This window comes from Centroberyx gerrardi, chromosome 15 (assembly GCF_048128805.1).
Source record: "Centroberyx gerrardi isolate f3 chromosome 15, fCenGer3.hap1.cur.20231027, whole genome shotgun sequence".
Classification (NCBI taxonomy): domain Eukaryota; kingdom Metazoa; phylum Chordata; class Actinopteri; order Beryciformes; family Berycidae; genus Centroberyx; species Centroberyx gerrardi.
In genome coordinates, this window is record NC_136011.1 from 19141448 (window position 1) to 19158996 (window position 17549).

General features: G+C 40.5%; 1 protein-coding gene across 2 annotated transcripts in view; it reads right to left on the bottom strand.

Annotated features, from left to right (window-relative positions):
* bicc1a (BicC family RNA binding protein 1a) overlaps positions 1 to 17549 on the bottom strand; it is a 55558-nt gene that overhangs the window by 35255 nt on the left and 2754 nt on the right. For both annotated transcript variants that reach the window (XM_071909994.2, XM_078288728.1), the window contains exon 2: positions 2781 to 2827. In XM_071909994.2, the coding sequence (XP_071766095.1) occupies positions 2781 to 2827 (47 nt within the window). The remainder of the gene's footprint in view (positions 1 to 2780; positions 2828 to 17549) is intronic.

The following is a 17549-nucleotide window of genomic DNA, read 5'->3' on the forward strand; positions in this document are numbered from 1 at the left end:
TCAGCGCGAAAAAAAAGTACAAGATGCTTCAGTGCTACAAAACTAATGAAATGGATTATGTCTGGTCTGAGATCTGAATACAACAGCACTTGTATATCATGCCTGGCATTATATACAGAACCACAACTCCTGGGAAGGAGACATGGAAGGGGGATGAGGGATGAACTGGCTGGGGACTCAAAGGCATCTCTCAACTTAAATCCACTCCAAGCTCTTCTGTGGTTCACAGCTATCGGCTCAGCCGGTCCAGCTTCTCAGCTCTTCAAAGTCCCATGGCTCAACTTCTCCACAGCTCTCCAAAAGGTTTAATGGTCTGCGCCATGCTTTGACACTCCAACAGTTCACAGTCCAAACGTTTCACTGCACAAAAATGCGTTGAACTCTTCAATGGTGCACGGTTTTTGTTGTTAAACAATCAAGTACTCCACATGCAGAGAAATCCCCTTGTTCCACCAGACTGATAGCAATGGTACATCAATGGTTTAACAGACTGCAAAGAGGAAGCAACAAGAAAACAGCAGGAGGGAGTAGGAGTTAGGAGGGAGGAGCAGTAGGGAAAAAACATGAGGCAGAGACTAGAGAGTAAAACAGAGAGAAAGATGGAGGACAGAAGGGGACATGGAGCAAGAGTGAGCTGCATGGTTTGTTTCCCAGCTGCAGCACTCCTCTGTGGTCCCACTTTGTCTGCAATCTTCTCTATTTTTTCTTCCACTAAATAAAGTACTAAACAGGGAGATTGGACTGCCTACTCTCTATTATAAAATGCTGCTCTGGACTCAAAGGAAGTCCAACAGACAGTGAGTAAGAGGGGTTGATCAACCACAGAGACCAAACCTGGGACAGAGTGCTCTGCAAATCTCACTCTGAAGGACTAGTATGTTAGAGTGTTTGAACAAATGACCATGTGCTTCCTTATGTGAGGGAGGGAGTGGGTAACTCGCTGTGCACGTAATTTATTAGTCTCACTAAGTGTGTGTGGTATATGGGCGTGTTGGAAGGGCAGGAAGCAGTCCAGCTAAGAGTTTCCATTTTCATCAACTTCAAGGTAATCCACACACCTCATCCATTTTGTTTCAACAATACCGTTCCAGATCCCAAAGCAGTGTTTATTTTCCTGACTTTAATTGGGCATATATGGTGATCACGCTATCAGAGGGAAACTATACAGAGTTATCCAAACGGAAATTCTGCAATAAAAACATGACTTCAGTGCTCCTCCTTTGCTGCTCCCCCCAGCTTGCCAACCCAAACAGCTGCACACTAATTTCTAATTATTGACAATTGAACCTTTAGTAACCACCGTCTGTTGAAAGAGCTGCGAAAGTGTCCAAGCCAGAGTCTTTAAAACCATGACTGGCACAGCCAAGGCACTAACAAGCGCAATTTGTCAGATTAGCTTTGTGGAATGAGCTAGATATGTACAGTCGATATCTTGAACATTAAACACCACTGTTCAAGCCAAAGCAAGAGGCAGAGACAAAATATATCTAGAGTCCATGTTAAAATTCCATGGAGGGGAATCTTATGGCGCCTGGTTTGCATTACTTGGTTTTTGAAAACTGCTTCGGGGACAGTTAAATTGCCTCCCTCTTTGACATTTAACTCAACTTCCTAACCTCCAAAACCAGACACGGAAAATAGACAAAGGAGGAATGCTAAAACAAACCACTGTCCATCATTTGGTTCATTACAGCCCATTAACATACTATAGAGGGAGTTTAACATATTCAGGAAACTGGACTTTAAACGGGAACAAATGAACTCAGATACTTAGGGAGTTTCACATAATTAACAGGGTTCCTATGCAGTAACTGATCACAAAATTCAATGACGACTTACAGGAAACTATGTCTTTGATTACATGACAAAAAAAATGAAAAAGAAAGCAATCATATTCTTATCTTGATTGATTTCCATACCTTGGCCTTCATTTACTGGCAGCACTGCAAATTCAAATCTGGCACGATCTTAATAGACCTAATGCATCTCTTGTGTAAATTCTCAACCCAGCAATATGAGCAATATGTGAACGGCCCATTTTAAAGAGCATGTGCATGTGAGCACACGCACACACATATATACACCGTCCACTGAAGTCAACAAGTAGTATTTAAGGTTCAAATTAAACAAATGGAGCGGACCAGGCCATTTTGTTTGCCAGTTAATAGACATATACACTCTCAACTATTGTTTCTGTTTTTTCCTCTATCTAATAGCACTAGAAGTACATGTACCAAATTTTACAGCACAAAACAAAAAATAATTGTGGATGCCTTACTTGCAGAAATCAAACACGAGGCCTCTGTAGCTGAATTTGTAGATATTCAGACTTGATTTAAATGTTAGAGACAGGGAGACTTTAATTGGACAGAAAAGTTAAAAAAAAAAATCCACTGTAGATTATGAGACTTGAGACCAGTCAGTCCTGATTATGTTAGTGATCAGCAATAGTCAATGAGGCAGTGCTTGCCACATCAAGCCTACATTTAAACTTTCACTAGAAAACTCATGTTTAACTGTACAGTAGATCTCCACTGGTCCTATATACTCTAAGCTGGAGAAGTGTTGTGTCAGCTGTATTTTAGGATCAGAGCCCTGGAATGATTTAACATCAGTTTCGTTCCATTGTTTTTCCTCGTTTTGATCTGTAATTAGGCCCGACTGGAGAAGCACCTGACATCTGCTCCCTTACCGTTACCAGGAGACGAGCGTTCCTCAGCGGGCTTGAACATCACCCAAAGACAATGCAAACATAACCCAAGTGCAGACTACACACTCACCTTCTGAAAGAAATCCTCCCCACCGTTGACTCTCCCTTCAGAGGCAGCTAGAGAGAGACAGAGAGAGAGAGGGAAAATAATTCATGAAACCACACGGAGCCACTCAATGTTGAATACACAATGTAACCTCAGCGGAGCCAAATCACGCTCGGCTTATCCAGTGTCCTAGAAATGTTAGGGTATCTTCACTCAGACCAGGGTTTTCGGTGGATCTCCATTTCTTTGGGTATTGTGCTTGGCGCTGCTACTGATATTATCATTTTCAGATTTGGAATAAAATGTTCCAAGTAATTTTCTATAATCCCAATGATTGGATACAGCTTCCGTGTAACAAATTGATGGATTCAGTGAAAATATTTTGGCATTTCTTACAGTAGCTGTTAACGGTGGAAGTCATACCACAATTGGGTCCACGGGTGTCGTTTTCACACTTGTTGAAAAGGCTTTTCACACTTTTGAAATGAGTCTGTCAGTATGTAAGCCTTCGAGACCATATGAAATACATAGAGTAGAATTGCATAATTGCCCTAAAGTCACCTGTACACAAACCAGCATTCAGGAGAGTCCCACTGGTTAAAAGTAGTTTTCCAAGCAGAATACCAAGAAACTCCCTCATCTGATACAGTAAGCTGGATAGGGACTGTGGGCTAACCACCAAAGCAAGTCAAGTCTTTAGTCTCTCCAACACATCTGCAAGTCCTTCAGACCGCGGCCGCTCTGTTAATGCAAAATACATATCTGCTGTCCAAGGAGAATTCTCATGTTCATCTGCCATTTGGGACGAGAGTACAGGGAGGGTAATGATGCATTTCAGGCAGTGTGTTTTCAAGATGGATTCACTGCTGTCTATGCAAATCTGGGTCAGGAACAGGAGTGGAGTTAGTGTGGGTTATACAGTCATAAATACTGGCCTTGGTGTAATGACAAGAATGATGTTATGATAAAGTAGACCAAAAGTCCTGCTACGTTTCAACTGCAGAGAACAACACATTTATTTCAGAATATACGGCTGAGATATATCGCATTTACGAGTGATTAATGAGCTTTAATTGGTGGGTGGAAACATTAGTTTTGGCTGAAATCGATATAAACATACTGCAAAATAATATTCTTTGCGACCGCACTGTGAAGTAGAAATACAGAACATTCCTCGTATCAGCAGAATACTTGTCATCAGAGTTCAGGGAAGCAGGGATGTTTTGAACTAGATAGACAAGCCTATGTTGATGTACTCCAGAATCTTCTTATCAGTACTTTTTTTAACTGATAGTTGACATCGTCTCCTACAGAATGAAAATGTCTCAAGGCCGTGGGTGCAAACCAAATCATTACGACAATGGGAAATTTCAATTCCTCAAAAGTTGGCTTTTCTGGAGAAATGAGGCTTCTGCGGGACACTGGAAAACAAATATTTACTACTTATTTATTGCTATTATTCAATGTTAAATTTATGTAAACACCTGAAGTCCGTTCCCCTCATACCACATACCGTCCACACTGCACACTGTTCAGTATGATGACCACCATGTGAAACCTGGGTGTGAAAATCATTGTTATGACTTTCCCCATCAGCACCATATTTCAAACCACAAACAAAGCAAATGAATGACCCTCGCTAAACATGGTTTCCTTTTCAACCAGACTAGACATTATAGCCTTCGGCGATGCAGTAATGCCTACATCATGAGCACTTAACACATGTTCGTACTTACACACACTCCCCCGTAAACAAGCCCGGGCCACAGCTGGGTGACATGAGAGCCGGCTGAACGAGGCCGGTAAATTTACACTAAATGGTCCCCCACCATTACGACTATGAAAATGAATGTATTCTGACTTCTCATTGGCTCATCATTCAAAAAGAAGAATAGGAAAAAGGAAACCTGAGAAGGATGTGTATTAGAAACAGATGGACAATGTAGAGTTTACTTTAACAGCATTGTTGTAAGGAAACAGTCAGATAGTTTGCAACCACCAACTACCAACCTTCTATCATTCTTATCCTCATTGCACAGTTGCATTTTAACAACACCACCACAAAGTCAATTACACGTCACCCACAAAGTTTTAAAGATACTTGGAGATACGCTCCATAACTGGAGACTGACATTCCACTGAACCATGAATTCATTCAAACTCATTTTTCTCACAATACCTACTTTGTGAAACACAGAGGCGTCAAAGAAAACTATTTCTAGTGTTGTGACGACACGGAAAAGCTAAATTAACAGATTGAAAGCATCACATACGGGAAAAAACAAAGTTGCTCAAACAATGTCGGTAGTCTCTCCAGCTGTGAGGAGTCACCAATTTGTGTTTATACAACATTTTTCCGATGCACTCTCATGCACTCAGTCACAGTGTACAAGAAAATGGTGTGTGTAATCAGAAGACATCAAAAGAAGCAGTTTAAATTTAGGGGGGATAATGGAGACGGGTCAAGTTAGGGTTCAGGTTGCCCTACCTGGAGTGAATTTGGCAAGCTTTCCAATTTTACTTGATAATTAAGGTTCAGATTGGAGGTTGAAAGATCCATGCTCCTCGCGCACATTCACACAAGGGCAACTGTCTTTGGTTCATCAGGATAATAGTAAGTGGGAGTGTTTACATCTGAGATTTGACATTGATATCATCCAGCTTTGAGGTGGAATGATAGGGATGAAGATCTGACGGAAGTGCTCAGCTCTTGGGTGGCCTGGAGTAATCAGTGATTACGAAAAATCCTTGTTACTGCTAGTGTTTCCTCTAAGAACCAAAACAACCAAGAAGTAGTCCAGCAATATCCAACACACTCTGCAACAACTTGCTCTTCTCATGTGCTATTCTCATAGACAGACACGTTTTATACAGGCTTTAGGCGTATAGATGCACAGAGAATACAAAATGAACCTAAAACTATCCAGAATGCTGTACAAAAAATGGATATAAATAATTAATATACTTTACCTAGTACAGAAGGCCAGTTTTATCAACTAAACAAAAGTACATCGCTCTGAGAATGTCTCTGCCACTGGCAAATGAAAAACAGACAGGAATAAAACCGGGTACAAGATAGGATAATTAAAATGCTAATGACAAACATCCCCAACTGCAAGAGGACAACAGTACTAAAATTAACCAAAAATATCCTCCACACGAAATATGCCTTTGAACTTTGGATTCCGCTCACCATCCATCCTACATATCATTTGAACTGTCATTGGCTTGTAAAGTTACTGGCCAATGGAGCCCTCTTATTATGCACAGAGAGAAAGAAAAACCATTTACTGGAAAGAGCATGAAATTCATGTAAGGCAAGGGGGAAAAAAAGTTGTGAGGTTGCTGTCAGGCAAAGAGACAGATGTACAGCTACTGAATTTGTGTTGCTATGCAAGAGAGTACAAATCACACCAACCACCACCGATTGGGCAGGGAGGCACAGGTAGTGTTGGCATGATAACCAAAATTTCAATACTACTTCATTACCATTCTGAAAGACTGAATTCAACATTGAAATTTCTGAACTTTTGACACTTACACCAAGTATGTTCTGCAAGCTGAAATTCCACTTCAGCATCACCTCCAGAGGGCGTACACATGAGGACTGGAATAGTTCAAACAAGAAGAAGAAGAGGGATTGGAATAGACAGAGCCTGGCTCTTGGCAGCGGACTACAGCAGTTAGCGGCTGAAAACACGGCAACAGCGTCAAACAGTTTACCGCATCTTGAACTGAATCCCAGTCCACCTAAACTGGTTGACAAACTAGTGCCAGCAGCGAAATATGAACCCATTCCACTTACAGCGCCAACAAAGATGGACGCCCAAGCAGCATTTCAACACTCCTGTGTAAAGGCTGCTGCAAAGCTGCACGAGTCAAGTGGTAACACATTGCTTGACGGTTTTTCTTGTTTGCTGTGGTATCGAAGCAGCATCGAATTTTCAGATATTAAACTTAGCACTAGTATTGAAGTGAAAACTCTGGTGTGATGACAACACTAAGGACACGTGAGGACAAATAAAACAATTCAGCATTAAACACACAGCAAAAAATACAATGACTTAAGTCGGCAACTATGCGTGAACCAAACACCAGCACAAATAGCACGACAACATTTTCGGTATGTGAATACTTGGGGCTGAAAGGAATTTGTGAAGGAACATGAGTGAAAACACAAGGGCCATGTGCTGAGAGCAAAACATCCTGTTGGCAGATGCGTGGCGTGCAGAGCGGCCGTGGGAGAACCCAGGCAGAGACGGGGAGGGTGCAGCAGGGTGCCCCACAAGCTCCGGGGTACATTATGTTATGGGGGCGGAGACCAATACTCCCATCCTACGCAGCACTTGTTCTACTTCTGCACTGTGCTATAGGCAATAGAGGGTCATGGTATATTTCAACTTTTTTTCACTGTAGTGTGAATGAAACCATTTTGGATATGAATTCTGCACTTTATTTGCTATAAACAATGGTGGAAGTAACTAATTACATTTCCTTACATTAATGTAATCGAGTAGCTAGTAGTCAGTAAATTTAGTTTTACTTAAGTACATTTTTACTGAAGCACTGTACTTGGCTACGTTTTAAATCACATACAGTACAGAGTGCAAATTTTGTGGCTCTCCATAAGCAACAGAAACTGGACAATCATACATTGACAAATTGTGAAGCCATTAACCGTGAACAATCAGTCAGCAAAGAAGAGAACAGTAATCTGGCTTTACTTTGTGCACTTTATTTTATAATTTCAAAATTTTCCAATTCAAGAATCCAGTTTGAACTCTGTACTCTCGTCCTTTTAGAATTGCATGGAAAATATCACATCTAACATCTAACAATTTTCTCTTTTCTAAAAAGTAACTCAGTAACTTTTACTCCGAGTCCATTTTAAATTAGATACTTTTTACTTTCACTTAAGTAGATTTTTACACCAGTACTTTTACGTCAAGGTCCCATATCGTGTAAAACAGGATTTCCCTTGCCTCTTTGATTATAAAGGAGTTGGATGCTATCTAAACACTGTGAAAGTATCAAAACGCACGGTCGCCAACGAAATCCATACAATCCATATTAGAAAACCGAGCCTCTAAACGAGCCGTTTGGACTTCTGTAACTTTGTGGCGTCACAAAGGTTCGCTCATTATCATTTTTGTAAGAAATAATAGGCTAACAAAGTGTTTTTTTCAAAGCAGTTGAGCGGTTGTCATTGTTTATTACCGGAGAGTTTTTCTTCATGTCACTGTCTGCAATTGCCATGTCTGTGGTGTCTCATGTTTCACTCATGGTTAGCTAATCAGAACAGAGAGGTCGTTAATATTAATGAGCCTTAAAGCCACAGCAACAGAAACAGCCTGTTCTTGGCAAGGCTCAGAGAGATGCTGGAAAATGAACGTGTAAAAATGGATTGAGAGTCTTTTTGGTACATGACACCACACAAACAGCTTTTAATGGACCTCAAGACATAAAATAAAACACTGGAAAGTGTAGAATATGGGACCTTTAAGTAAAATATCAGCAAAGTAACAATAGTTCTACTTGAGATAGGACATTCTAGCACTCTTTCCACCTCTGGCTATAATGGCAGCTGTAGCATTCTTAGTGCAGCCCGATTTTGTCATCATCCTCAGCAGTGCCCAGTGACACCAGTGACAACAGCATATAAAGTGTGTTTCTTAAGAGTTTCATAGCACTGATTAGTATCTGGGAGATTTGATGTCCTTGCTGAAGTGCTATATCAGTGTGTGTTTGAATGGTAGGAGGCCCAGGTTATATGAGGACAATGCAGCGCTCTTCTTTTCCAGCACAGCAGACTGTAAAGGGATCACAGCTGAATCACGACACAAGACCTCTGAGCACACATTAGATGTTGCAATCAGCACTGTCCACTGGTGTTTTTCAAAAATATGAAGCGAATAACATGGCACTAATTTATGAGCACTGATCTCCGACGTCTCCATTAATTAGGCAAAGTAAACATGAGGGACCCATTTAATCAGATCCACACCCATTAGTATAACCCTCTAATCCTTTCCAGGCAATATTTCAACGCACCTAATCTCCATTACTGCATGTACAGAACTGACCGTGCATAAAGATTCTCTGGAAGGCATGAAGGATGCAACACTGGTAGATGGATTTGGGGTCTGGTATCCATTATTTTGTGGACAGAGCAACTTTCTGGGAGATTCCGTTGTTTTGGAGGGGAGAGAAGCAAGAGGAATGTAAACAGCATTGGATTTCTGCAGTAATGGCTTCTTTCCACACACAACAATCCAGCAAACAATAGAGATACAGGCCCGGATACACCCGACAGAGTACTCACCACTAAAGGAAAGAACGTATTAGCGAGCCTATGTTGAACTTTTGACAGTAATATTTATACTTTTAGGAGGTTTCAGTCCTTCACTATGTGTCCAAGTTGAATGGACGAGTGGAGAGGGAGTACCAGCTAAATAAAAGCCAAATTAGGGCCAACAAGTCACAGTGACCTTCCCAAGAGGGTAAATGCCTCATAGCTCAGATGTGAACCAACATCCATTAATCGTTTTGAACACAGCCCATTCAAGCAATAACCACCCATTAACACAGGTGGGTGAACATATACATCTGGTTCCTCCAAGATGTGTGCCATGGTGGAATAGTCAAGAAAAAACACTCACTTGATATCAAAGCATTTGTATGAAGACAGGAGCTTTTTAGAGCATGAACAACAGAGGGAACACCCAAAGGCATCAGCTAAATCTCTAAACCGCACAGCCTGCTTACACAAATCCCTCTGCACTGGCAATAATGATGCGGGGACTAAGAGCTAGGAGGGCACACTGAAGGTGAGGGCTAAAGGTGAAACCTGGGCCATTCACAGAAAAGGCTAGGCAAGCATTAAAATGAGCAAAGTTATACAACCTCTATTTCCTCTGACATGATCGGGATAGGATTTCATAACAAATGCCAACTTCAATCTAAGCCAAGTTTCTGACATCTCAGTCCAGCCTTTGCTCGCATGTACAGGTAGTTACTAAAGTGAGCTAGCTGGAAATCAGAGCCAGATATGTGAGGCCCATTCTGGTCTGGTCTGATAGGACTACAACTAGTCTGGAGGAACTACACTTCCCATTTAGCAAAGCGAGCAGGAAAGCAGGATGTTGTTTTCACACCAGCCTCCCTCCCTCTCTCCCTCAGCAGTGCGTGCTGAGCTGTGCGGTATGGAGTAAAGCAGCGCTCAGCTGATTCAACATGGAGCTAATGAGAAGGCCTCAGGGAGCCATAGCAAAACACAAATACACACGCAACCTCACTCACATTGGGTCAACACCCAAACTCCTTCACACGTGCACTCACACATTTACACTGTTCTGCCCATCCATAGGTGCTGGGACCTGACTGATACAGGGTTGTTTGTCTGATCCTGATATTTAAGGAGAAACATTTGTCATTATCGATTTATCTGCAATCTGTGACAACTCTTGCACAAGTTTAGCTTTTAAAGAAAAATTATGATGACAAGATTCTCTGGGGGCTGATTTTGTTCCACTTGAATAACAGATTTCATAATCAAAATGTTATTTTATGGGTTTATCATGATTTATATCTAGTGATAATGTCTGACATAAAAACTTTGGCTGGTTATTATTAACATCTGATAATCAGTATCCAGACAGATTTGTATTGCTGACATAAACACTAATGACTAATAAAAGCTAATAAAAAAGCTAATAAAAAAAATCACAAAATCTAAATACAAAAGCACATCTGAATGGTAAACAACAAGCTGGACAACAAAGAAAACAACACATTCAGTCAATCAATACCAATCCGTCAGGTTGTTCTTAAATGACCGGCCTGTTCTCATCAATCAAACCTAAACGTCCCACTTCAAAGACGGGACGTTTCTACAAGTGTATCACCTTGCAGCTGACAAGTAGCTGGCAGAGACAGAGTTGAGATCTAAATGAAAACAGACAAAAGCCAACACTTTAGTCTCTTTGTGTGTTGCTTTGGCAGTGTTTTACGCAAGTTGGCATCCAAGCAAAAGACTCCAGTTCCTGAGAAACACTCCAACTGCTTCTCCGAGACTACAGTGATATCTAATCACCAAGGAAGGATTGGGGAAGTGTGTAGCTACAGCCAGACAGGTTGTCTGCTTACCGTGACCTTCAGTATCAACACTGCCAGAAAAGCATCCTGAGCTTTCCACACTTTGTTAAAAGGAAATAATAAGTTTATTCACAGCATTCTCAGATAAATGGCTATTATTTATTTTCCACCGTCATGCTTGCTTGTAAGATTTATTTTTTTCCCATTTTATTTGTCATGTGAGATCACTTATCAATCTGATATACAGCAATTGCTTCTTTACATTCACTTTTCCCCTGCTCTAATCGGGACGAAGTGGTGTTTTGTAGTCGGGGGCAAAGAGCAAAATCTCCATCCTGGCTTGTGCTAATACCTGTTTGTTTTTTTGTTTGTGTTTTTCTTTTTTTCTAATATCTATTTGCTAGCCTATGATCAATAACAATGTTTGACCAGCAGTGTAACCTCTCATTTGATTTTAGGTTGAGGTTTCCTCTAATGTCTAGTGTTTTGAAATCAATTATCACACACAAAACTCTAACACCTGTCAATGTGTTTCTGTCCAGAGCAGAAGTCACCCTACTCCAACATGGCTCCTCTCTCTCCCTCTCCCTCTCTCTCTCCCCTTCTCCTCTCGACGCCTGCAGTGTTGCTAGGCAACTGTGATATCAAATAAATAAACTAAGTGCCAGATGTTGCTTTCCGGCAGACACAGACGAAAGCCTGCCAGAGAAACTAGACTCACTGACCCCAAGGTCACGAGGATGAGACAGTCTCAAACTAATCTGGACAGCGAAAAAAGAAGGAGTCCATTCAAATGCCTAAAACTGTTTCACTATATCTATAAACACCAAGGCCATTACGACCTCACACAAACAGCGAGGTTTTTAAACACACTGTGAGAGTTTTTAAACACATTGCTTACAACCAAAATTGACTTTTCGGGCATGTTTGCAGTAAGCTTATCAACCCAGGAAATACAGCAGGAATAGCGACAAGCTGTTGTTAGTAAATTGTTTGGGTATCTTAACCATCCTCTTCTCCCTCGTGCGAATGCTGCCATGTCTGGAAGCGTGATAACACAACGGCCGTGCATTCCTGGTACCTGGTATCTAGCACAGGGAGTCAAGTCTCACTGAACAGCGTTGCACTATAAACATCGCTTACACTATTGGGAAAGCATCACATTCTGCATTCATCAACACCTCAGCATATGGGGAAGCCTTGCATTATTTCAACGATGGGAATTCGTCTTCGATTACTGTACTCGATTACTCAACCTCTGAGAAATCTCCACTGATACGTCCAATCAACCATAGTTATGCATAACTGCTCATAGGAAATGAACGTAATTCAATTAGGATCTTTTTTGAAATGACTGCCCTCAGCCTAACCTAAACAAAATGAGATTTCCCCTTTCTTTCTTTTTTTCCACCCTCTCTCTCTCCCTTTATCCAAGTGGCGAATATTCTCGCAATGGCCAGGACCAGATCCAAAAGGTACTCTCATAAAAAGGCATTCTCTCCAAATCAGGGCAAGTGGAGAAAAGGCAGATTGTACTGGATGTTGAATGAAGAGAGAGAACAACAAACCAAAAACCGAGGTTCTCCAAAGATAAACACTCAAAGCTCTGGGGGGAGTGGTAAGGGCTGGGTAGTGTGCATGCGTGTGTGTGCATGTGTGTCTGTATGTCTGTGTGTGTGGTGAATGCGCACGCGTGCGGGATAAGTAGGGGGTGCCCCCCCCCGAAAAACATTTCTAAAATAGCAACCGCAAACCAGACAGAATGTAAATCTGCACTTTGAAAAGGGCTGAAGAAAAAGAGCTTTGAGGGAAGTAGAAAAACAGGTATTCATTTCAGCCCATTTACAGTTCCAGGAGCAGAGAAATGGGTCAGAGCGCTCCAGCTCTAGTCGGACTGTTGAAATAGGACTCCTGGTTTTATTTTCTTGAGTAATGAATCACAGGTTTTTCCACCGACTGGAGCTCAATTATATTAGAGCTCCTGAAAGCTTCATCATGCCCAGGATGAAGGAATTCAACGCGTAAGCAAAGTTGAAGAGAATTGTTTAATTGTATCAGCATGTTTCAGTGAAATCTGTAAAAGAGAGTGGAGGGAGGAGGCAGTAGACTAGAGTGCATGGCCCAGTGAAAAACTGAATTTAACACTGAAATCAGCTGAATCATTTCAATTACACAGTTGTTGTTCTGATGCGTGACTGCGTGCCATATTGCTAACCATCCTACATAACTGGGATCACTTATTAACGCCAAGCGTTGCTACATGTGCTGTACAGGAATCACCCTCGTGTGGTGTGGACAGGCCACAGGTTGTCCATACAGCAACAGCTTTAGATATTTAACTGAGGTGTGCTTGGTTTATTTTAACTAACACCTGGGGCTGAAAAATTAAAATATATAATAAATACTTTGATCCTGATCATTTACCATGATTATTTATCTCTGTTCAGGAAACAAAATCCTTTTACTGCACTTTTGCACCTGAACATATATTTATTTCAGTGTAGTATTTCTCAAAGTAGCAGCAGCTGGAAAGTCTTGTTTTCACTCTTACTGTCTTACTCTTATTGTAGTCCTTATTTACAAAATGAAAATAATAAATAATTACTAGTTTATTACTTTGGGGCGTAGCTAACAACCCTAATGCAAACTTTGCACAGAATCTCTACTTGTTTGTTGTCATCTGGTTTAAAACCAAAGTCTCTTCAAATAACCAACGATGATCCACTTTGAGGAGCTAAAACGTTTTCACATACAGACTTGGGAGAAGGATTTTCCTCTCTAATGTTATGTTATCCAATCTTTTCCACTCGTCACTACATTTTCCCAAAGATGGTCTATGTAAGGTTTGTCTCTCTCTTTCCCATCGGAGCTGTCTGCTTCCCCATCTTAACTTTCATTTTGGTCACATGGGCGCACGCTGCACATTCAAAGGTTGTGATTGGTTGTGTGTTAAATAGCACACTGGGACTTTCAGGGGAATTGAAATTATAACAAACACTTCAATACTGCGAATTATACAAGCATTAATTAGAGCTGAAACAATTAGTCGATTAGCTTGACAGAAAATTGATTAAAATTTTGATAATCGCTTAATCATTTTAATCATTTATCAAGTAAAAACATCAAATATTTGCTGGTTACAGCTTCACAAATGCTAAGATTTGCTTACTTTTCTCCATTTCACATCACTATAAAATGAATACTTTGGTTTTTTTTCCAGCTGCTGGTCAGATCAAGTAAGCAATCTGGTAACTTGTGATGGGCATTTGTCATTATTTTTGCCATTTTATAGACTAAATGATTAATCCAAAAATGTATCGATAGATTAATTGATTATAAAAATATCGTTAGTTGCAGCCCTAGCATTTATCGTGGAAACAAAAAACTCTGATACACATCTTATCTTGTAAGAGTACCTCACTTACAAGATAAGAGAACCCAAGTGCTTCTGATGTTTAATCATAATGTATTCAACTAGTTTTTTGCCTGAGTTTGGATCGGTTAGGCCCTGCAGTGGGGACTGTGTGAGGATGAAGACCAGGGAAACTCCAACTGCTCCTGAGTGGATCTGCTGGAAGCTGGAACAACAGAGCAGTGTTCAAATGCTCGAGAGGGAGCAACAGAGGGAGAGAATGAGAGAAAGAGAGAGAGGGAGGGAAAGAGAGAGAGAGAGAGAGCCTGCAGCACATTCCCCACAAGACACTCACTTCCTGTCTGAGGGTCTTACTCAGCACCCAGGAGGAAGAGGAGAGAGAGGAGGATGGGGCCCTCACACACACACACACACACACACACACACTCCTTTTCATTATGTGGGTTGAGAAGCCAGAGAGATAATTCTCTTTGTATTAGGGCTGAACAATAATAAAAAAATAAAAAATACATTGAAAAAATAATATTGTAATCACATTTTCGCCTGAAGGACATTATCTCATTTCTCAGAGGAAGAGGTGTATCAGATGGCCTCCAAAGATATGTATTCTGGTGTTGTGCAGAATCTCTGGCCAGCAAATCAGGTTGTGTGTGAGAAAACATTACATTTTATTCAGACATAACAAATCCTGAGCAACTGCACCCCCCGAGGATATTGAGCGAACTAGCCAATATCTATATTTTACTGAAAACACAAGCACCATATACTGTTCACACTTGTAAAACCTCTGAAATTGGCTCGCTCGTCGCCATGTGTTTGCCGACGGTTTTTTTCCATTCCGAGACAAAGCTACCCAATAATAGTCTGTGGTTTAGAAACAGGAAAACAAATTAGTTCAATGAAGAAAATGATTCACTTAGCCTAATTGTAGGTTGTTGTAGCAGTTACTCAGCAAACATGTTGTTAGGATGTGTACACACTGGTCCACCAGGAGGCTTCGCACACTCACAAACACAACTAAACTCTCACAACTAATACTATGAGCAGGGAAAGCCATGACCCATATACAGTAGAATGCATCGGTAATGTATGCTAAAGCCCATGGAAAACCTTGTTGCACACACACACAAGCACACTCAATTTGGATAATAAGCTTCTGAGAAAATGTTACCGCTTTCCCACACCGGTCTCTTAACTTCATAATGAATGCAAAAAGGCAGAGAAGTTCTTTTATTGTTCTCTGTACACATAAAGCTATCCTTCAAGCTTTCTTTGCCGTGCCAAGGTCTCCCAGCCATAGAACCGAGAATTCTATTCTACAGTGCCAGCAGCACAACACTAAACCCAAAGGGCTGTCAGGGCAGAGATTTTGTTGTCACTTCACACACTACTTACGGATCCAAGCCTAGGAACCGCAACTCTGCCAGTGTGAGGGATTGTAAATCTATAATTGCTAAATGGTTAATAATTTCCATTTTCCTCTAAAGCAAATTGCGCCAGAACGGGGGAGTAAAAATATGACTGATCCAAACAAAAGTTGGTGTGAGTGTATATGCTGGGATTTCCTTCTAATGGAAGGAGTCACTAATATGAGGAGTCACTAATGACATCTGTAATGGTCACAGAGTGCTTCTGGGTCATTTTTCCCTCTTAGGCCTTAAATCTGATCTCCCACTCTCACTCCATGCCTGTACACTCTCTGTATAGCCAGCTGCCTAATTGGAAAAACAGAGTTCAAATTCCTGATTAAAGGCCAATATACTGTATCGATGGTATTATGGCCTAAGCCTTCAGGTACATGCAGAACATTTACTTACTTACAGGGGATGTGATTTCTCTGGTTCTATAGTAAAAAAACGATGGAGGACCAAGTCTGCCATGTCAATAAATAAATAAATTAGCAAATAAATGTGTAAATGTGGAGAGAAAAAGGATACAAATGAATAAATTAATACAACTGTAAGTATAAATAAATTGGGAAATAAATGAATAAATAAATCAATTCATTAATTACTTATTTAGAAGAGGAAAATATGCTTTAAATCACAAATATACATTAAATACATTTCTTTTCATATATTATTTTCCCTTCAACATATGCTAATAAGGGGTCTGCTGGTGTGGTATTGTAAGATTCAGGAGTAGTAGTCAAATTAGCACGGTCTACGAAGATTTGGCCACTTACGGAAACTTTCGGAGAATCGTGTCCTGCAGCCAGAGGGAGAAATGGCAACAGAGTGTAATGAGTCAGTGAATGAGTCAATTGATGAGCAACTGCTTCCAAATTTCTCCAAGCTAAGAGGCAAATTCCGTATTCTAGCAGCTAAACTGACCAAATTTCAGCCAATGACGCAACACCAAAAAGCATAATCAGGCGAGGCTTTACCTTTAGCTTCGTTCACCAGAACGTATAGCTATCGTTTGCCTGGACAGAGGCATCTGTACTAGTTAGCTAGCTAGCTGGTTTCATATGTGAACAATGTAAACAATGAGAAAGGCAATCGATCTAAGCACTTGGTCTTTGGGTACGACCCACAGGGTTTTGACTGACAGACACTCATTAGCATATGTTGGAGGTCAATGAAGTTGAACTGCAGCAATAAAATAAACCACAAATTAAATTCATGGATGAAAAACAAAAAAAATAACAATTGACATCTATTTGACATTTAGTTCTCTTTAATGATAAATGATTGCATACATTTCTTTATGCATGTATCTATTTATTTCCATTTTTCTTTGTGCTTTAAAATTCATTTATTTCCCAATTTATTTATACATTGATTTATTGATTCATTCACTAATGTTCCCATTTCTCTATGCATTTACTAATGTATATATTTACTGATATGGCAGACTTGGTCCTCCTTAAAAAAACAACAGAGAGGTTCCATCGTTCACACAAAACCTCTGACATGGCAGAAATGTGTTATCCATATGCATGAGAGTGAATGAACATATCGCCAAACACTGACAACTGCTCATCTGTCATCTGCCCCAAACCCTCATTGCAATTTCCTAAAAGATTACTCATTGAAATAATGGATCTTATAAAAACTGGGTGTAAACGCCGTTTCAAGCCATTGACAGCCAAGTATTTTGAAGACCTTCCAATGACCAGTTTATGAAGTTTATGTCTGTCTTTGAAAACATAAACTGTAGTCATAACATCTTTGATATTTAATGATTCTGGAGCAGGTGTTCATTCTTGCCACTAAAATGCAAATTAGTTCCCATACTGTCAGAATTTGGGAAAAAAGTGGGGATGCTATTGTTGTTTGGAAGTGATCTCAGCATGATGGGACCTGTGGCCCTTTGCCGAAGGT